Source organism: Diorhabda carinulata, chromosome X (genome assembly GCF_026250575.1).
Source record: "Diorhabda carinulata isolate Delta chromosome X, icDioCari1.1, whole genome shotgun sequence".
In the NCBI taxonomy this organism is placed as follows: domain Eukaryota; kingdom Metazoa; phylum Arthropoda; class Insecta; order Coleoptera; family Chrysomelidae; genus Diorhabda; species Diorhabda carinulata.
Genome location: NC_079472.1, coordinates 56,059,669 through 56,077,473, shown reverse-complemented (window position 1 = coordinate 56,077,473; position 17,805 = coordinate 56,059,669). Strand labels below are relative to the sequence as shown.

Sequence of the window (17,805 nt, the reverse complement as noted above, 5' to 3'; positions counted from 1 at the left end):
CCGTTTTACCTTGATTTTCCATGCGGATCCCAAAATACTGAAGCCATGATCATCCCAGCTGATTGCGGTGCCTGTACGCTTCGGACAGGGTTCACCGGCAGCAGTCCACTCAAATGATGATCGTTTTAATTACGAAGTGAAGTGATGAATCCATTGTTACAAATCGATGCAAATAATCTGATTTATTACTGCCAAATACTGCTCTGAATCATCAACACGTTGTTATTTTTCATCGACTGTGAGTAAACGCGGCACTTACTTTGAAAAAAGTTTTCTCATGGTCAAATGTTCATGCATAATTGTAACCACACGGCCTTCTGATATCTTTACGGGCTTATCTATCTCACACTATTTCAATTTATGATTAGATATAATCAATTTGTAGACTTTTTTGATATTTTCTGGAGTAACCTCTTCAATCAGACGACCAGCATGTCCACCATCATGTCTGTCCGAGCACGTTTCAACTCAGCAAACCAATAAAAAATGGTTCTTTTCGATGAAGCAGTGTCCAGGTAATACCTATGAAGCTATTTCTGAGCTTGTATTGTATTTTTACATCAAAAAGCAATGATAAATTAACACATGGAATTGTTTTGAATCCACTGTTTAAAATAACAAAAGTAGTTCTACTTAAATGGCTGTCGCTTTTTTCTGGCTAATCGAAATATCATGAAATTTAACACATAGTCTTTTGAAAGTTGGTAATTCATAAACGTTATATGGATTTGACAATAGCAGCGCCATCTATGCGTCAGTCTCCCGACTTATTGACTGTTGCTATAGCATCACTGATCGAAAAATTATTATTTTATCTAATTTTTTGCTTTACTTTTACTTAAATACAGAAGTAGGTCGCAACGTCAAATTTTTACCTGTTATTTTAAACTGATTTTTAATGAAAAGAAACCTTAAATCAAAACAAATCATTACGAAAAAATTATTATTTAGACATATTCAAGTTATATTGGAAAATTTTTCATACAGTTTCAATTGAAACAATGGAATTTAATAGGATCAACTGTCGTAATCTAATACCAAGTAACAAGTTTCAGAATGGTGAGCTACAAAAGTTCGTGTATTGATCCAAATATCTAATTTCATATGGATAAAACAGGGGAGAAGCACAATGTAAGTGTGCGTTGTTCAAATATTGACTAATGGTTTATTAGCTTCAATAAATGAATATTGAAATGGTGAATTATGTAGACAAAAATAGTACGTTATATTTAGTTACGTATACTATAAGAAGAGCCCAATATGTTTCCACATATACTTTTGATATCGGTTCTAAAATTAAAGTGAAACAAGCTATATATTTAGAAATAGATATGATGAAATTCTCAAGAAATACTTGTTTCCGAATGGATTCAAAAGATTCAAATTCGATTAAAATCCAAAAAACCATTATCATTCATTCGCATTTCAATCAATTCGATAACCAGATAATAGAGTGAGAGAGAAATGCTTTAATTTCAAAAAATTGTTACAATTTGTAGACAGAAATAAAAATTAAAAAAACAAACATAAAAATAACTAAATGAAAATACAAATAAAATAAAATTTCAATATACAAAAGAAAACCACAATGTGTAACAAAATTATGCAGGGTGATTCATTAAGAATGTCCAATCTCTGAACTGTAAATTCTAGACCTCAGAATATGATGATTCTGCTCAACATGCCTCATGCAAATACTGCTAGTTTCCGAGATACGGGGTGTTCAAAGTTTAAATTTAAATTTTGACTTTCGCATTAATTTTTTGTTTTCACAATTTCTCTTTGAAAATTGACAGTTTTACGTTTTTTGGCATGAGGAATCATAATTTACAATCTAATTTAACATCGCATATAGAGGGCGCTAGTTACACTTGTTTGTGCTAATTAAATCAAAGTAAACTTTTTTTGGGCTAATCTTACAACTGAAATAATAAAAAAATATTAAAAAGCGTTAAATTCTACAAAAAAAAGTTACTCTTTTTTGATTCGTGTAACTCAATCGGTTATCGAGTTATTTGCTTCTAAAAAGTTCAATAAATTTCAATTATTTCATAAAAAAATTTTATTATTCCTTAAATATGTAACAATAACAAATTTGTAAACAAAAATAAAAAACAAGCAAATGCTTAAAATACCCACCATTTACTTCAATACACTTCGTGATCCGCTTTCGTAAAGATCTCTTAATATCAAATAATCCTTGTCTATTATTTTTAATTACATACGCGGCTTCTACAGTTCAAAGATTGGACATTCTTGATGAATCACTCTGTATATAGGTAATAGTAATAGGTAATAATTAGTATATAGCAAAATCAGTATGCAGCATTTCCGGAATTAAATATTATTATTTATTAGAATAGACGTCGTTGACAGATTAAAACGAATTTTCAATCAAATATGTCCTCAAACTATTGCGGATTGCGGGCAAAGATGATATCGAAATTTACGCAAAATTTTATAATAATTTTGTCTATACTTTTTCGAAAAATGTTAACCTAACCTTTTCAAACCCTTATAAATTAGAATACCCTCAAAGATATGAAAATGGATTCTGTTCGATTGCTTTTAGCAATATTAGACGTATTTGAATCTATGTTGGAAAATTTTTCATTTCATACAGGGTGTGTATAAAAAGTGTTCAAAGTTTCATGAATATCAAATTTGTTTATTATTTTAAATAGAACCACCCGATTTTTTCTATTTTAATGCATTTAGGGGTAAAAAATAAGGCAAATTAATTTATATTTTCCTATACCCAAACCTCACCGTTATCCAGATATTAAATGTTTTCTATAACTTTTTAGAGATGCAGGTGAGGTCTAAATTATAAGGTCTGTAAAAAAATCAAAACAAATAGTATTTACTAATTCTAATCCAACTTTTAGTCGTTTCCAAGATATTTGAGGTTTTGAATTATTATTGTATTTTTTAGCAAATTTTCATTTTTTATGTATACTTTTAGTATGCTTTGTAATAAATGACACTTATTTAACTGTCATTAGTCAACGAATAAATAATATTTTCATAAAGACTTGAAGAAAAGTCGCAACGTCAATTTTATCTATCTTTCAAAAATTATTTTAAAAAAAACTAATTTTAAAATAGAAGAGACCTGAAATCAAGACATAGACTTATCAAAAGGTCTAAGAAATAAGAAGTTAAAGAAATAAATAAAATTTAGAACACACCCGCATCTCTAGAAATGTACAAAAAACATTTAATATCTGGATAACGAAGAGGTCTAGGTATGGGAAAGTATACATGAATTTGTTCAAAAAGTATGTTTTTAGACAAACGTATACTACAATTTTACGTAGATTTCAAAAATATATTAATATATAGTGTGTTCTGTTTAAAAGACAAAGTTCTACAGGAAGTCGGGTATTTTTGAAAATATTTTAGTTCAAAAGATCGTATCCGAAAAACCAAGCGTAGAAATTTTCATAATTTCACTATAAGTATTTTGCCATATACAGATAGTTTTAACTCGTCTTCGTTGTACACCCTGTATAGCGCTTGGTTTCTCTTCTCAGGACTCCGAAGTGTTTGAAATAACCAGGTGGGGTAGGGCAGAGATGAAAAGTTTGAGAGCATTTTTAAAACTATTATCATTTGTTCTTATTCAACAACTTTTATATAATTACATTACATATTAATTAATTTTATTTATAACAATTCATTACCCATAGAAATAATAATTATTATTACTAAGTGAACACAATTTGAGACCAACTCTTAATTACAACCTGGGGGCCATCAAATGAGATAATTTAGTGCTCTCGTTACTAGACTTGTAAATAAGACTGCGAGTAGGCAACCATATTGTAGTTGATTTTTTCACATCATTCAATTTTATACAAGGTGGCGTAATAGAACGTGCATATTGCATCATCTTTTTTCGCGAGGTAAACTGTGCGTGGGCCGAGGGAGCCTAGCGTAGTTGGATAGTTGCACTCGTAGAGTTTTAGTAGCCATGAGTCACTTTGACGAAAAGCGTCGCGGTTGTGGATAGCTAAGATAGATAAGGATAGATAAGAGATTAATTCCACGTTCAAACCACCAGCAAAAGGTCGTTCAAGAATATCTAGGATCACAAACAATATTGATAGGGTAAAGGAGTCAGTACGAAAAAATCCGCATGTGTCTACTCGGAAGCGATCGGCGGCTTTAAACTTGTCGCGAGAAAGTTTACACTGAATTTTGAAATTGGATCTCAAATTGCATCCTTATAAGCTCCAGTCAACACAGGATTTAAAAGATACCGACTTTGGAGCCTAAGGGTGGCATCCTTTTATCAGAGGAGGGACATTTTCATTTAAAATTGTCGTTATCGAACCCAAAAAAATCCAAAAATGAAACATCAAAAACCACTGCATAGTCCGAAAGTAACGATATGGGCAACAATCACAAGCAAAGGGATTATTGGCCTTTTTTTCTTTGAAAACTTACGAGGACGAAACATCACCGTTAACACCGACCGCTATGTTGCGATGTTAGAGGGATATTTGTATTCAGAACTTGCAAGATCAAGAATAGCGAATACGAGAACTTGGTTCCAACAAGACTGAGCGAGCTGTCACACACCAAATGACTTTATGGCGGCTGAGAGACAGATCCTGCAAGAATAATTTCCAAAAGAGATGATATCCATTGACCCTCACGTAGCCCTGACTTGACGCCACTTGATTTTTTTGTGTGGACACCTTAAACATAAAGTCTACATGAATAATCCGAGCGACATCAGTCAGCTAAAGGAAAATATCCGCCGAAAAATAGCAGCAATCACCTCAGATTTATTGACAAATCTGCGTTCGCGTTTAGTGGAGTGTCGTCTTCGAGAGGACCGTCATTTAGATGAGTTATTCTTTAATAATAAACTTAATGCAATTACCAAATTATCATATATTTTATTTCAACAATACCTTATGTATTTATTTATACTTAATAAATGCACGTTCTATTGCGCCACCCTGTATAATTCATTAGAAAAATTATATAGTTGCAATTTATATGAATGTTTCAATTGAACTATATTCAATTAGAGGCAATTGCGATCATTTTTTTGTTGGTATACTTAATAAATAGAACAAAATTAATCATTTGAGCTTTTTATTGAAAAAACAGATATCTGCAGATTCTGTCGGTGGGTTTTTAGAGTAGTATTATCTGTAGCTGCATGTATAAATATATATAAAGTGTGAATAATTGAGATTTCTTTATTTATCAATATTTTATTTAGGTTCATCAATCTTATTAATACAAATAAATATCCAAAACTAATGTTTTGCAATTTCTTTTAAGTTCTTATCAAAGAAGTTGGCTCTGCTTTCACACACTCTTCTTACACTTTCCGTAAGTATATCCTCGCAGGAATTGTAAGTAATTAAATGATCTTTATCACTCCAAAATGGCGTCCTGTTTTCTTTCCATAACAACAACGCTTTTAGACTATCACTTCGAACGACACCAAATATGTCAACATCCACCAACAAACTAACATATTTCGGAAATAACTGCAAACCTCCCGATATAACTTTTAATGTTTCAGTACTTTGGATTTCTTTGAAAGCTGGAGTTGTGCTGTCGCATTTTTTGAATATTTTCAAAGATTGTTTTAATAAAGGTAATGCTTTGTTGTTTTCCCCTATTAATAGATAATATTGACCGAGATTTTTGTAAGCAAGTCCTAAATAATAAGGTAGATTGTAACGTTCGGCGTCTCGCTTAAGTTCCAATAAAACATTCAAAGATGAATTAGCACATTTATCCATCAGGTAAGCTTTTGCTAAATGTATTCTTATTTTGCACAAACCTTCCACGGTTCCAAATCTAAATTAATAATAGTTGATTAAAAATATGTAGTATACTAATTAACGTAGGTTGCAATCTTGTATATTTGAGAACATACGACGAGTACGAATAGATTGCGGCAATTCTCGGAAGAATAAACACAATTCAGATAGCAAGATGGTTAGAAAATTAGTCTCGTACGAAAATGCGAGCTACTTTCATATTAGCACCCAACATATAGCGACAGAATCAGTTCCTTCAATCAGATAGAAATTGGTAAATGGCGAAGAGCCGACGACTACAATCTTTAACCACAAAAGACAACTCAGCATGAGTTGAGGAAAAAAGATTGACGCGCAACTTTGCTTGAAATATTTTCAAAGTTACGGTAGCGTCAAACTGATTTAATTCGATATTTCAAGGTATTGTATAAGATTAACTGAAGGCCAAAATCAATCAATAAACTTACATTTCGATTCAATCAAAACACACGTACCATTAGAATTTAAAAACAGAATCATATAATAAACCTTACATCTATAGAACCTTCACCTTATAAATAATAATATTTTAATAAAAATATTTAAAAATAAGCAAAATTGGGAGCCACGCATGTACAGTGACACTTTATCAAAAGTGTAAGAGTGAGTTAAAATAACTTACGTATTTGACAAGGTACATACACAGTTTTGAGGAGGAAACAGTTTATAGCTCCTCAACTTTTAGGTATTAAGAATCGACAATACACTGAGGTGTGTAATAAACATTAGATAAAAATGAATCAAGGAAAACAAGCAACAAATAACACTTCATGGACTGTTATGTAACAACATTGACGAAAGAAAACAGTTTATTGAAGCATCGTACAAATTTTGTATAATGAGAGCTATAAAACTTCTCTACACCATCCCAGTTAGAGTTTCAATGGCTGAGAGGTCTTTTAGTAAATTGTCGAATTCAGTGGAAACTTGACAACGGTGCACAACTGGCCAAACTCATCTGAACCATCTGGTAATGTTGGCAACTGAGAGTGAATTAACCAAAACTATTGACTTTTCTTACGTCATCAATGATTTTAGTGAAATGAAAGCTAGGAAAGCCATGATTAAATAGACTATCAAACATCAAAATAAGTATTTTGTACTTAGAATATTAAGCGTTTCGAAAACATCAATTGTTTAGCTCCTAGCTTTGTCATAATCTAATAATTTTGTCAACTTTATTTTAATCTTTTAATTCTATCTCAAAATGGAAATTTACTTCTAGTAGAATGAAAATAAATGATTCACTTTATGTTTGCAACAATTTTGTGAATTGCCTTAATCATTCCTTATTATCAGTTTCAATAAAATTTGTGAAGGGTTAATAGCATACTAGTAGCAAGCGAACATAAAGGGAGGTGGAAGTCAGAGCCTGATCCTGGTTACTGGGCTCGCAATTAAATGTGGGGGCCATGATATAGAATATTAGACATAATAATGGCAAATCCCAACAACAATAGAATCAAAATAAAAACGGTCGAATTGGATTATACTAGAAATTGCTAATAAGTCATATAAACCGACAAAATAGAAATGGTCACGTGCAAAAAAAGCAAAGCTGGTATAGGAGACAATACGAAGAAACTAACTCCAAGATCAGCAGCATACATTGAATATGCAATAGATAGAGAACTGAGAGAAATGAATTGAAACAAAAAGAAACAGCAGAGTTTAAAGGTAGTTAGGAAAAATTTCGCAAAACGAAATAAAGGCTGATTGCCATTGCCATTGGATAGTTGCCATAATAACGAAGTTATCGGCCGTTATCACACTGAAAACTCTCTCTGTATAATCAAAACGTTAAAAATGAAATTCGTTATACACCCCTAAACGAAAGTACTTTGAGCACAGATAAATCGGTGATAGTACAATCTAGACTACAACAGCTGTTGTTCATTAATTTAGCATTGAACTAGCATACGAATCAAGAGAAAAAAAAGAAAAAAAATTATTATATATACATAGGCTGATCCCTTTGCTCCTCTCCTGACCCGTTTATTAACAAGAACAATTATTCATAATTCAGGAAATTCGATAATCAGTATCAAAATGGATCGTGTCGAGTAACGAATAGTTATTGGATACCTGCGTTTAAAAGAGTTGATCTCAACGCAAAATCATAGAAATTTCTTGGGTACATTGGGGAATTTGGGGAATATGACATAGTGAAATGATGTTGTTGTGAGCTTATAAGATGTGGAGCACTAAGTAGAACATTCACAATCGCTCACCCATGAAGATGTTCTAATTCATCAGGTATCCCAGTTGCAGTTTCAATATCTGCAATAGCTCAGATGGCCTTCGAATTATTTATGTATCCGACATATTCTCCAGACATGGCCATCGGCTGTTTCCAGAAACCAGTGGTTTGCAGAGGTTGAACAATTTTTCTTTAACAAGTGTTAGAAATACAATTCTGCTGAAATGTCAAAACATTGATTGATAATATATTGAAAATGATATCTGTCAATTTTTTATCATAAGTGGGTTGTGGTCGGAGCAAAGAGATCAGCTTTTGTATTTTCTACTGACCGATTTTGGATGCTGTAAGCTCTCATCAGTGAACTGATCGACGATTTCAGATGACCGGTTTCCATTTCGCATATTCCCTTTAATACCAAAGCATGCGTCTCGCCGTTCTTATAACAAGCTTCTGCAGCTCTCTTACGTGCTTGTTCAGCCAAAACGATAGCTTTGTCATAATCTTGATTACCCATGTAAAATTTCACTTCTCGTATCGTACAATAATAAATACCATGACTGCATTGCATGAATAAAGTTCCTCTCAATTCGGGAAAATATGATTTACACAACCATCCTTTTCCGTGAGATAACATTCTCGATATTTTCAACTGTACAGAAGCGTTCTTAAACTCCTTGAGTTTCTCCAATAAATATCTCCCATATATATATCTACTCAAAGCTTCATATTTATTTCCAATTTTAGATGAGTAGTTCGAAGATATTTTGATTGTTTGAATTAAAAGTTGCTCTCCCAACCACCACCAATCGTCGGCATCCGCAAATGCAAATAATATAGACAATTTTAAAAATTCTTCGCATTCCCCAATTAAGTTAAGCTCCCGATGGTTATCCTCTGCCTTTCTTAAAGATTCCATTAATAAAGTGAATTTTTCTTTATCGTATTGCAGCATCGGTTTCGAGAATGCCACACTACCTAGAATTGATTCGAAATCAGTTTATCGACTTCATATAAATATCGAGGGTATTATCTGATATTTTATAACCAACGGTTAGTTATACAGAAGTGCAATGAATACGAGGATTGCTACTTAATTTTTAAAATACAGCAACACTGAAGTGAATATGTCAAACCTGACATTGTGATCATAATGGTGAACGTCCTCAGAACGTGTTGTCATACAACAACTATTTGAGCTGTTTACAGATACTTCAAACATTCCACGGTGTTTCGGTAAATTTCTGAATTCAATGTTGGTCACACTTCGCTACAGGATAAATTTCTTGAAGGTTGTTCAAAATGGACTCTTGTGCCAGAAAACATCGATGCGTAAACTGATATTACAAGATAGTCATGTGACGTGAAATTAAGGCATACTTGGGCATCAGTTCCACTTGCATGCTCTTAATATTGCACGAATATTTGGTTGCCAAAAAGATTTGTTCGCGTCGGTTACCACATAATTTGACAATCGCTCAGAAAAAGCTCGTGTCGATTAGTGCAAATAAATGCTGAAAAAATTCAATGGCGGTACTTCAAAAAACATTTATAAGATAATAACGACGAATCATAGATCTATACACAAGAACCCGAAACTAAGCAACTATCGACTGTTTGGGCGTTTCAAGACGAGTCAAATCCAACAAAAGTTGTTCGTGCTCGAAACATTTCGAATCAAATGTTTGGTACCAAATGATTTCTTCTTATTTCCACAGATCAAAATAAATTCCAAGGTCAACATTTTTCCACTCCTGAAGAAGGAGTAGATGCATGATGCATTCAAATCACTTGTTTTGGAGGTACATTAATCGGAATGGAAAAAATACTTCGAGCATTGGTTTAGAAGCATACAAAAGTGTATTGATCTTAATGGAGAAAGTTCTGAAAAGCAATGTATTTGTGTCTATTTGTCTTTTTTAAAACTTAAGTAGCAACCCTTTTTTATAATTAAAACTAGTTTATAATCAAATACATCAATACAGACTATGAAGCTGGAGTGTATGTGTTCTATGGATAAATAGCAATTCCCGAAAGAGTGATTTCTCCAAAGCGCAGCCTTCGTAACTATGAATATATTATTAGTTTTGCAAAAAAAAAATATTCTACACTGATTTATATCAATATTTGTTTGTGGTTTTCTGCTTTTAAAAGTGGCCGTATCAACATGTATGATACTGAACTCTCTACTCCAGAATTAGCCAAATAAGTAACTGCACTTGTACTCAGCTATATTCGAGGAAAATACGTGAAATAGCTGATGGTTTAAATGTTTTAACCGAACGGGTATACAAGATTTCACATATAAAAAAGCTATATGTGCAGTAGGTGCCGCTAATGCTGATCAAAAGTTCGCTGGTACTGATAATGTGAACGAGTTTCTAGGTTATCTTGTTCTATATTCCACAGTATCTGAAAATCACCTACAGCATTTGATCCCAAAATCAAGAATACATTGGGAATAATAGATTTCATACTACAAACCATTTTTTTACCAATAAGTCATAAAAGCGATAATAAATTGATTTTTTGATATGTTTTGATGCCTAAATTAAGTGAATAGACATTCATTTATTGAAAAAAGCTCGGGATACGACTTGGTGGAATTAAGAGATATCGACAAAGACAAACGCGTATTCGACGGACCGTTCAAAATTTTTTAATTAATTTTTTTCGATGAAAAGTATGTTTTCCGTCAAATCATCTGCATGTACTGGTAGGTGTGTGTATATACAGTAGATTCGGCCAATGAAGTAACCGAAAAAGGATATCAGTATTGATGAAGAGAATATTTGTACCGAAAATCAATAAAATCAAATAGCCAATAATTCAATTAACCAAGTTTCAGTCAACTATTGATCAATCAAGAAAGAATAAAAATCCAGAGATAAAATAACAACCAAAGCTGCTCTAATCCAAAAAAATACAATGTGTTCATTATCTAAGCGTTATTTAAGAAAAAATCTAAAAGTGAGGTATAATAACTTAACAATGGGGATGTATTTATTGAAAGAAGTAAAAGGGTTCATGACAAATGAAGTCACACAACTTCGGAATTGTTGATATTGAACTCATTGATGATTTTCATAACATTAATCATTTGACCACACAATCTTAGGTTTCAGTTTATTATAATTTCTCACTTAAGGAAACATTAATTTGGTTACCCTTTGGACCACAAATAAATAGATTTTTCCGATGTGGATTGTTGCCTATTCCACTAAAATTTCTCTATTTAACAGTAAGAAATTTTTTGTTGCCAATAATAAATGGTAATCGCTTAGAAAGAAGTTTTTGGTAAAACAAACTGATTTTCCATTAATAAAAAAAAGATCTATTCATAGATTTGTAGTGTATTTCACAACAATTTAAATAATATGTATACATATTTATATGGAATTATTCATTCAAGTATAAAAAATAAAATAATCACAACCCTTACTTCAATAACAAACAATTGGGCGAACAAATTTACTGGGAGCATTGGCTTTGTATGGCTTTAGAAAGCTTCGATAAATTTGGCTCATATTTGTTGTTCCAAGTTTCAAATATGAAACTGAATTTCCATTAATTAATTAGCTAATTATTTTAATTTTAATTATATTCATATGACAGAACGCTTGCTCGCACGAATATGTCGATCCGAAGATACCATGAACACTCCAAATGCCAAATTCTTCATCTCAATGTAGCAATCTGCAAGACTATTCCATGTGTTGAATATAAGAGTCTCAACTCGCGGCATTTCTTTCAGAGCTGTCCACTTTTGTTGCGTTACGCATATATACTTCTGGATCTCCAACTCCAGCAAGATAGAAGTTGCTTGTCAACATCATAAATTTTCCCCTCCCCAAAAATAAACTTTTTAAATCGATCAATCGCATTTCTAGAAATTCAGTCTCAATTTAAAATGGGTCAATGGGATTTCATTAATTTTGCTTTTGAAATGATTTACTATGATTGCTGGAGTAGTTTTGTCAGAAAATTAATCTTCGATTTCTTTTATAAATGTGCTTAAGTAATTAGTGTCAACAGTTGCACTGGTTTTAAAGCAAAATTGAGAATGAAGTCATTTACCATTCTGAATACCAAAACATAACATGGCTTTTCTTTTCCTTGAAATTTTAGATTTAGTTCATTTAATTTCGATGGGATATCCACCATAAAGTGAAATTTTTGTAATTATTTGTCGCTCTTTAATTCAGGGTAATTGGAGCCTGTTTCTTTTAGGAATATATTTATTCTTTAACAATATAACAATTCTTTATATTGGCGATGGTAGAGAGCTTTTAACAAGACCCTATTAACAATTTTGCTTACCAAAGCGCTTCTGGACGTATTGTGCGGTGAAACAGAATTTCGTGGTTAATTTTGCCCTGAAAAATCATTGTTGCTTCTATATTTTTCCTGTCATATTTCTGGCTCCATCAGGTGCTATTGAAACGATTCTATTTAATTTGATCCCATTGTCTTCAAGGCATTTTTGCACAGCATTCGCTAAATCTTCCCCTTTAGTTTGTCCCGAGAGCGGCCTCAATCCCATTTTATTTTTCTTCCTTTAAACCTTGTGAAGACATATATATGACAAAAACAGCAACTTATGCCGTGACTTTTATGTCGCATGAATCAACTATGGTAACTTATAAGGCAAAAGAAATTTGAGCACTTGCCAATAGGTTATATTTGAAAACATTTCACCTATTCTATCTATTTTTTTCGATAGTTTATGGTTTTTTTTAAATCACGAAACAGTTATTTAGATGCACGTATAAAGAGAATCTTTGACGTGTGTCCCAGGCGAGTAAGAGTCGCTGAGAAATAAAATCGATGACTAATCCTCATTAATAGATTCAGAACGATTTTTTAAAAGAATCAATATTTGTAAATGGACCTGAAGAGCCGAAGCTTCACATCAAAAAGCCGCATACTTAAACACTCGAGACTGTTTTTGGAAAATTATGAATGGTTCAGTAAATACATCGACGTAAGCACATATAAGTTACACAAACAAGGCTTCTGATAGAACACTGTTCTAAACCATCAGAACGTAGAAAACAGAAAGAATAATTAACCTTCTAGAACTATCTCAAATGCTCTGGGACAGGAAGAAGAGCAGTAGTCTGTTCACCCTAGCTCTAGCGAACAGATGGTTTTCAGCTGTCATATCTCTAAATTGGAAAACTCTGTATAAGTGATTAGTGTTTGCATAAAATCGCAATTGGAAATACTAAACGGCAAGCATTTTTTATGAGAATTCAAACTATTGAATTAATTTCATAAATATACCTTGTGGTGAGTCCTTTCGTAGGTTGTCTTGAAAATTTAAAAGCTCTTTACCGAAAGCAACGCTGCTCACATAAGATTTTTCTTCCATGTTTGCAAAAATTGCTTCATGATATGGAAGTCTCAATTCACGTATTTGCGTTATGTTGTAGGTTGGTAGATTTTTTCGCATTCTACTGATCAACGCTTTTCTCTCTACCTGGCGTTTTTTCTCTCTTTCTACTATATTTTGAATGCTCTCTTGTTTTTTCTTATACACAAATAAATGACGTTAACTAAATTATTCAAGAAGAAGTTGATTACAATAATTTACCTGTACTTTATACGCGGTAACAGATGTTTTATTATCGCACTTTGTCCATTCAGCTGAATCATCAAAGCTATTTTCGTCTTGTTTTTCTTGAGCGAAAGCTATAGCCTCTACACTATCTACTGACGAGCCTTCGCTGTCTGCGGTTCTAGATAATTGTGATTTTCTTCGGTTTACTATAGATTCTGTAGATGAAACATTGATCTTTCTAATATCTTTTGATATACTTTCACCTCTCGATCGCCTATAGGAACCTCCGAAAATCGAATTTCTTTGTTTCATATCATCAACAGGCAAGTTTATAGAAACATGCGCCACCTTAGGCAAATTAGACGAAATATCAATTTTCTTAGCTGGCTTTCCTGATACCTGGATGTTTTCTTCTGAGAAAGGTAAAATTGATTAATTAGAATCCAATTATTTTTTGGGGGAGGTATCTCATTCGTTTTTATAAAAATTGCCAATGGATAAGGGTGTAATACATTGACCATCACACGAAAAATCAAAAAGAGAAATATGTGAGAGTAGAGACTATCTGAAATAATGATTAGAACGCAATAAATAGACAAGCTTCTTCAATTTCTCATTTCCTAGATCTTTTGATATAATAATGCATCTAAATGTTCTTGATTTCAGGTCTCTTCTGTTTTAAATTTTTTTTCCTACTAATTTTTGGAGGAAAGATAAAATTTGATGTTCAAACTTTTTTTTTAAGTATTTATGAAAATATTTTGATTTATTAGAAAAAACTAAATTTAAAACAAAAGAGACCTAAAATCAAGAACATTTAGATGCATTAAATAGATAAGTAGGACAAGTTTCACTAAATGAATTGAATCGAGAACTAATTAAAGATGAAAAGATATGAAACAAAATTAATGGATTCAATCTTGTCGTGATATTAGTGATATTATTATAAATTTGTATGATTTATTTCTAAGCAACAATAGCCAGGGAGTTTCTTGAACGATTCAACGATAGAGGCAAAAGCTTGATTTCTGAGATACAAACGAAATTTCCCAGTTATTTTTGAAGAATGATAAGAGTAATCAAATCTCCTTGTTTCATTTTCACCATTTGTCTTCTGCTTGCTCCCACAATCTTGCACCCACAGTGATATTAGTATCATCTGTTTTTACGAATCACTAGTCATCATTTCACTACTTTAATCGTCCCGAACTTACAATTGAAACTAGATAATAAATTATAATAATCAGTTGATTGTGTAAACTAATAGCGGAGTGCATTCAGCATTATATTTGTGAAGAGAATTTGGAAAAAAATAAGTGAATAAGAAATATCACGGGTATAAATTATGCTTCAAAGCCGAATGTTTCATAACTATTTAGAAAGATATTCCGCCATGGGCCATTGAAATAACAGATGTGTGAGCTGGTGCAAATGCGGCTGTTTTTGCTTTATTTTTTCGCTCAAACGTTGCAATATGTTCGATTAATACTTGCCGTTGATAATATTTCCTTTTTCAAGATAGTCAAAGAGAATTATTCCACGCGCATCCCAAAAAACCGACTCGATGATCTTGCCTGCAGATTGAACGGTCTGTGCCTTCGTTGGAGCCGGCTATCTCTTTTCAGTTCATTGTTTTGAATTTTCTTCTGTTTCGGGTGAGATGGTTATGAAACGGCGCGAAGATTCGGCTTTATTTCTGTGAAACATTGCTAAACACTCGATAGAAACATCTTAACGCCGTTGTTTTTGCTCCATTATGAGCAAACGTAGCACCCATCTTGCTCACAGCTTTCTCATGTCTAAATTCTTCAACATTTCTGGAGTAGATACCTCATTTAGTCGACTTCTGCGGTGATGGTCTTCGCAGATCGTCCGGCGTCGTTTAAACTTTGCTCAATATTTTACTGTTGATGACGAAGGAGCAGTCTCACCCAGTGTAGATTTGCTGTATATATTGTGTACTTTCTAATACAGTGGTATTTTTCAAGAAATCTTAATGTTATTTTAAATATTCCAATATTGTCTACAATATACATTAAACCTTAATTTGTCATGCGAGCGGAATTTATTAATAGCTAAGGAAGTCATTGGATCTCTAATGGAGCAACTGACCCTCCCTGTCCCCCTAGACGACGCCCTTGGGTATTGCGTCTATTAAGGTCTGAGCGATCGGAATCGATGAGTGCATATGAATCTGAAATAACACTACAATCGAATGTATGAGTCTTGTAAGACCAGCCAAATCCAACAAAAGTTGTTCGTGCACGAGCACTTCAAAGCAACTGTTGTCCTGTTAATTTGGAGTAAAATGGACTGTTCTAATAAAGCCGTGTAAAATGATCAATTAGGAATGGTGTACTAGCACTCGTTTGCCAGAATTGCTCGAAAAAATCAGGCAAATCAATCGCAGAAGACGAATAATTCTCCACCGCGACAATCCCATCTCTCGGCTCTCACACATCAGTTCAAACAAAAGAGTTTTGAACAGTCAAAACATTGATTTGATAGGTTATCCACCGTACAGACCTTTTTTGGCACCCGATGGTTTCTTTTTATTCCCGCAGGTCAAAGTTTTTCCACACTTAAAGAAGCGGATGATACGTTTAAATCACATGTTTTGAAGGTACTATTTTGAAAAACAATAAAGCCGCATCCAATTATAAATATTTTTTTCATTTGTCTATCTAAAAACTGGATCCTCGTACCTGAGCAGATTACACAATGCCAGTTTTCACACAACACTTATAAATTGATGGAAGAAGAAGATAGATACTCCCACGGCAGATGTTTTTGCAGGCTGTTCAACTTGATAGCACCACAAGTAAACGTGGCACATCAACAACGAGTTTTGACATATTTATGACACCTTTCTAAGTACAAACAAATTATTTTGAGACTCGATATTGAATAAAATTGTAGATTTCAATTACAATTAATGCAAAAATATAATTTGATGTTCTATGAGAATCTAATAGTCCAGCTTTGTCTGTGATATACATAAGTGGACAGATATTGAAGTGACAATACCAAGTGGTTTGATGAATGATTTGGTTTAATTTCATTCATCTGTAGTCAAACATCTATACTCCCATTAATTTTGCGGTTTACCTGTGTGTGCAAGGAACATGAATTTTTTTCCGCCATGGAAAAAAGGTTTTATTGAGTCAAACTTGAAAGGTACAAATTTTAGAACATCATACTAAGAATAATTATTGTTGCGTAACTTCAACGTACTCGAAATCAATGAAAGTTTTCACCTTTTTCAATACATTATACATAATATTTCTCTATAAATCCATACGAATCTAATATGAGTTCAATCAAAGAAATTATCAACTTTCAATTAGTAAGGGAAATGATAATGAAATAAAAATAGTAGCTTCCACCAACCTTGTCTATCATTAGACGATACTGTTGTTCCATTGCCTAAAATATGTTTTTTTATGGCCATAAAAATATGTTTTTCTCCTTCCTGAATATTTAATTTTTTCTGTTCTGTTTCTCTTCTTTTATTAGATTCTTTGTTAAGTTGTGATTGGAAAGCTAGAAATCCTTCCTGTTGTGTTTCTTCTGTAGATTCCTCCATTTTATTTCCATCATTTTTTGTATTTTCAGTTGTATTCAGCATTATGTGGATAAAGTTACTATAAAATGATATGAAAAGAGCAGCACCAAAAGTGTCAAAATGACAGCCTATCAATTGTAAACTACCATTTGAGCGCCGTTGATTGATTGATTTCTTTTAACGTTTTTTCATAGCTAAGATACGTGCACACTATTGACACAAGTGTAATGCGTAATAAGGGCCTTATCATACTAGCGGGTTACGAGCGCGGAGCGGGCGCGCAACGATCACTTCACAAGCGCGCAGCGAATTCGTTGCGGAATCTCAACGAGATCGCTACGAATAGCAGTGGGGACGCCATTTTGTACTGTCGCCTAACTCCAGTCCGTAACAAGACCCGAATGTAAGAGGACGTAGGTGCTCACTCGTATAATCATGGCATCATTGGGTGATTCAAATATTGATTGATTGAGTTATTTATAAGTAAAATTCAAAATAATAGGGAACGGAACGGAAAGTAAACCCGACTACAACTTGGCGTTGTCTCTGGTTGAAGATTTAAAATTCATTCATCCAGACTACAAAATGGATGCCAAAATAGAGTCCAGTGCCATTCCGGAATCATTCGTTACAGCCAATTAAT

At 32.9% G+C, this 17,805-nt stretch overlaps 2 protein-coding genes across 7 annotated transcripts in view; both read right to left on the bottom strand.

The window, feature by feature from the left end:
• Positions 1-17,805, bottom strand: part of LOC130900762 (transcription factor Sox-18-like) — a 133,229-nt gene that overhangs the window by 34,890 nt on the left and 80,534 nt on the right. The gene's annotated exons all lie outside the window — the stretch shown is intronic.
• Positions 5,235-17,541, bottom strand: LOC130900761 (uncharacterized). Its single transcript, XM_057811622.1, has 5 exons — positions 16,988-17,541; positions 13,631-14,010; positions 13,321-13,567; positions 8,367-9,012; positions 5,235-5,832 (listed from the first exon to the last, which is right to left on the bottom strand). The coding sequence occupies exons 1-5, from the start codon at positions 17,223-17,225 to the stop codon at positions 5,280-5,282; spliced, it is 2,064 nt and encodes a 687-aa protein (XP_057667605.1). The 5' UTR covers positions 17,226-17,541; the 3' UTR covers positions 5,235-5,279.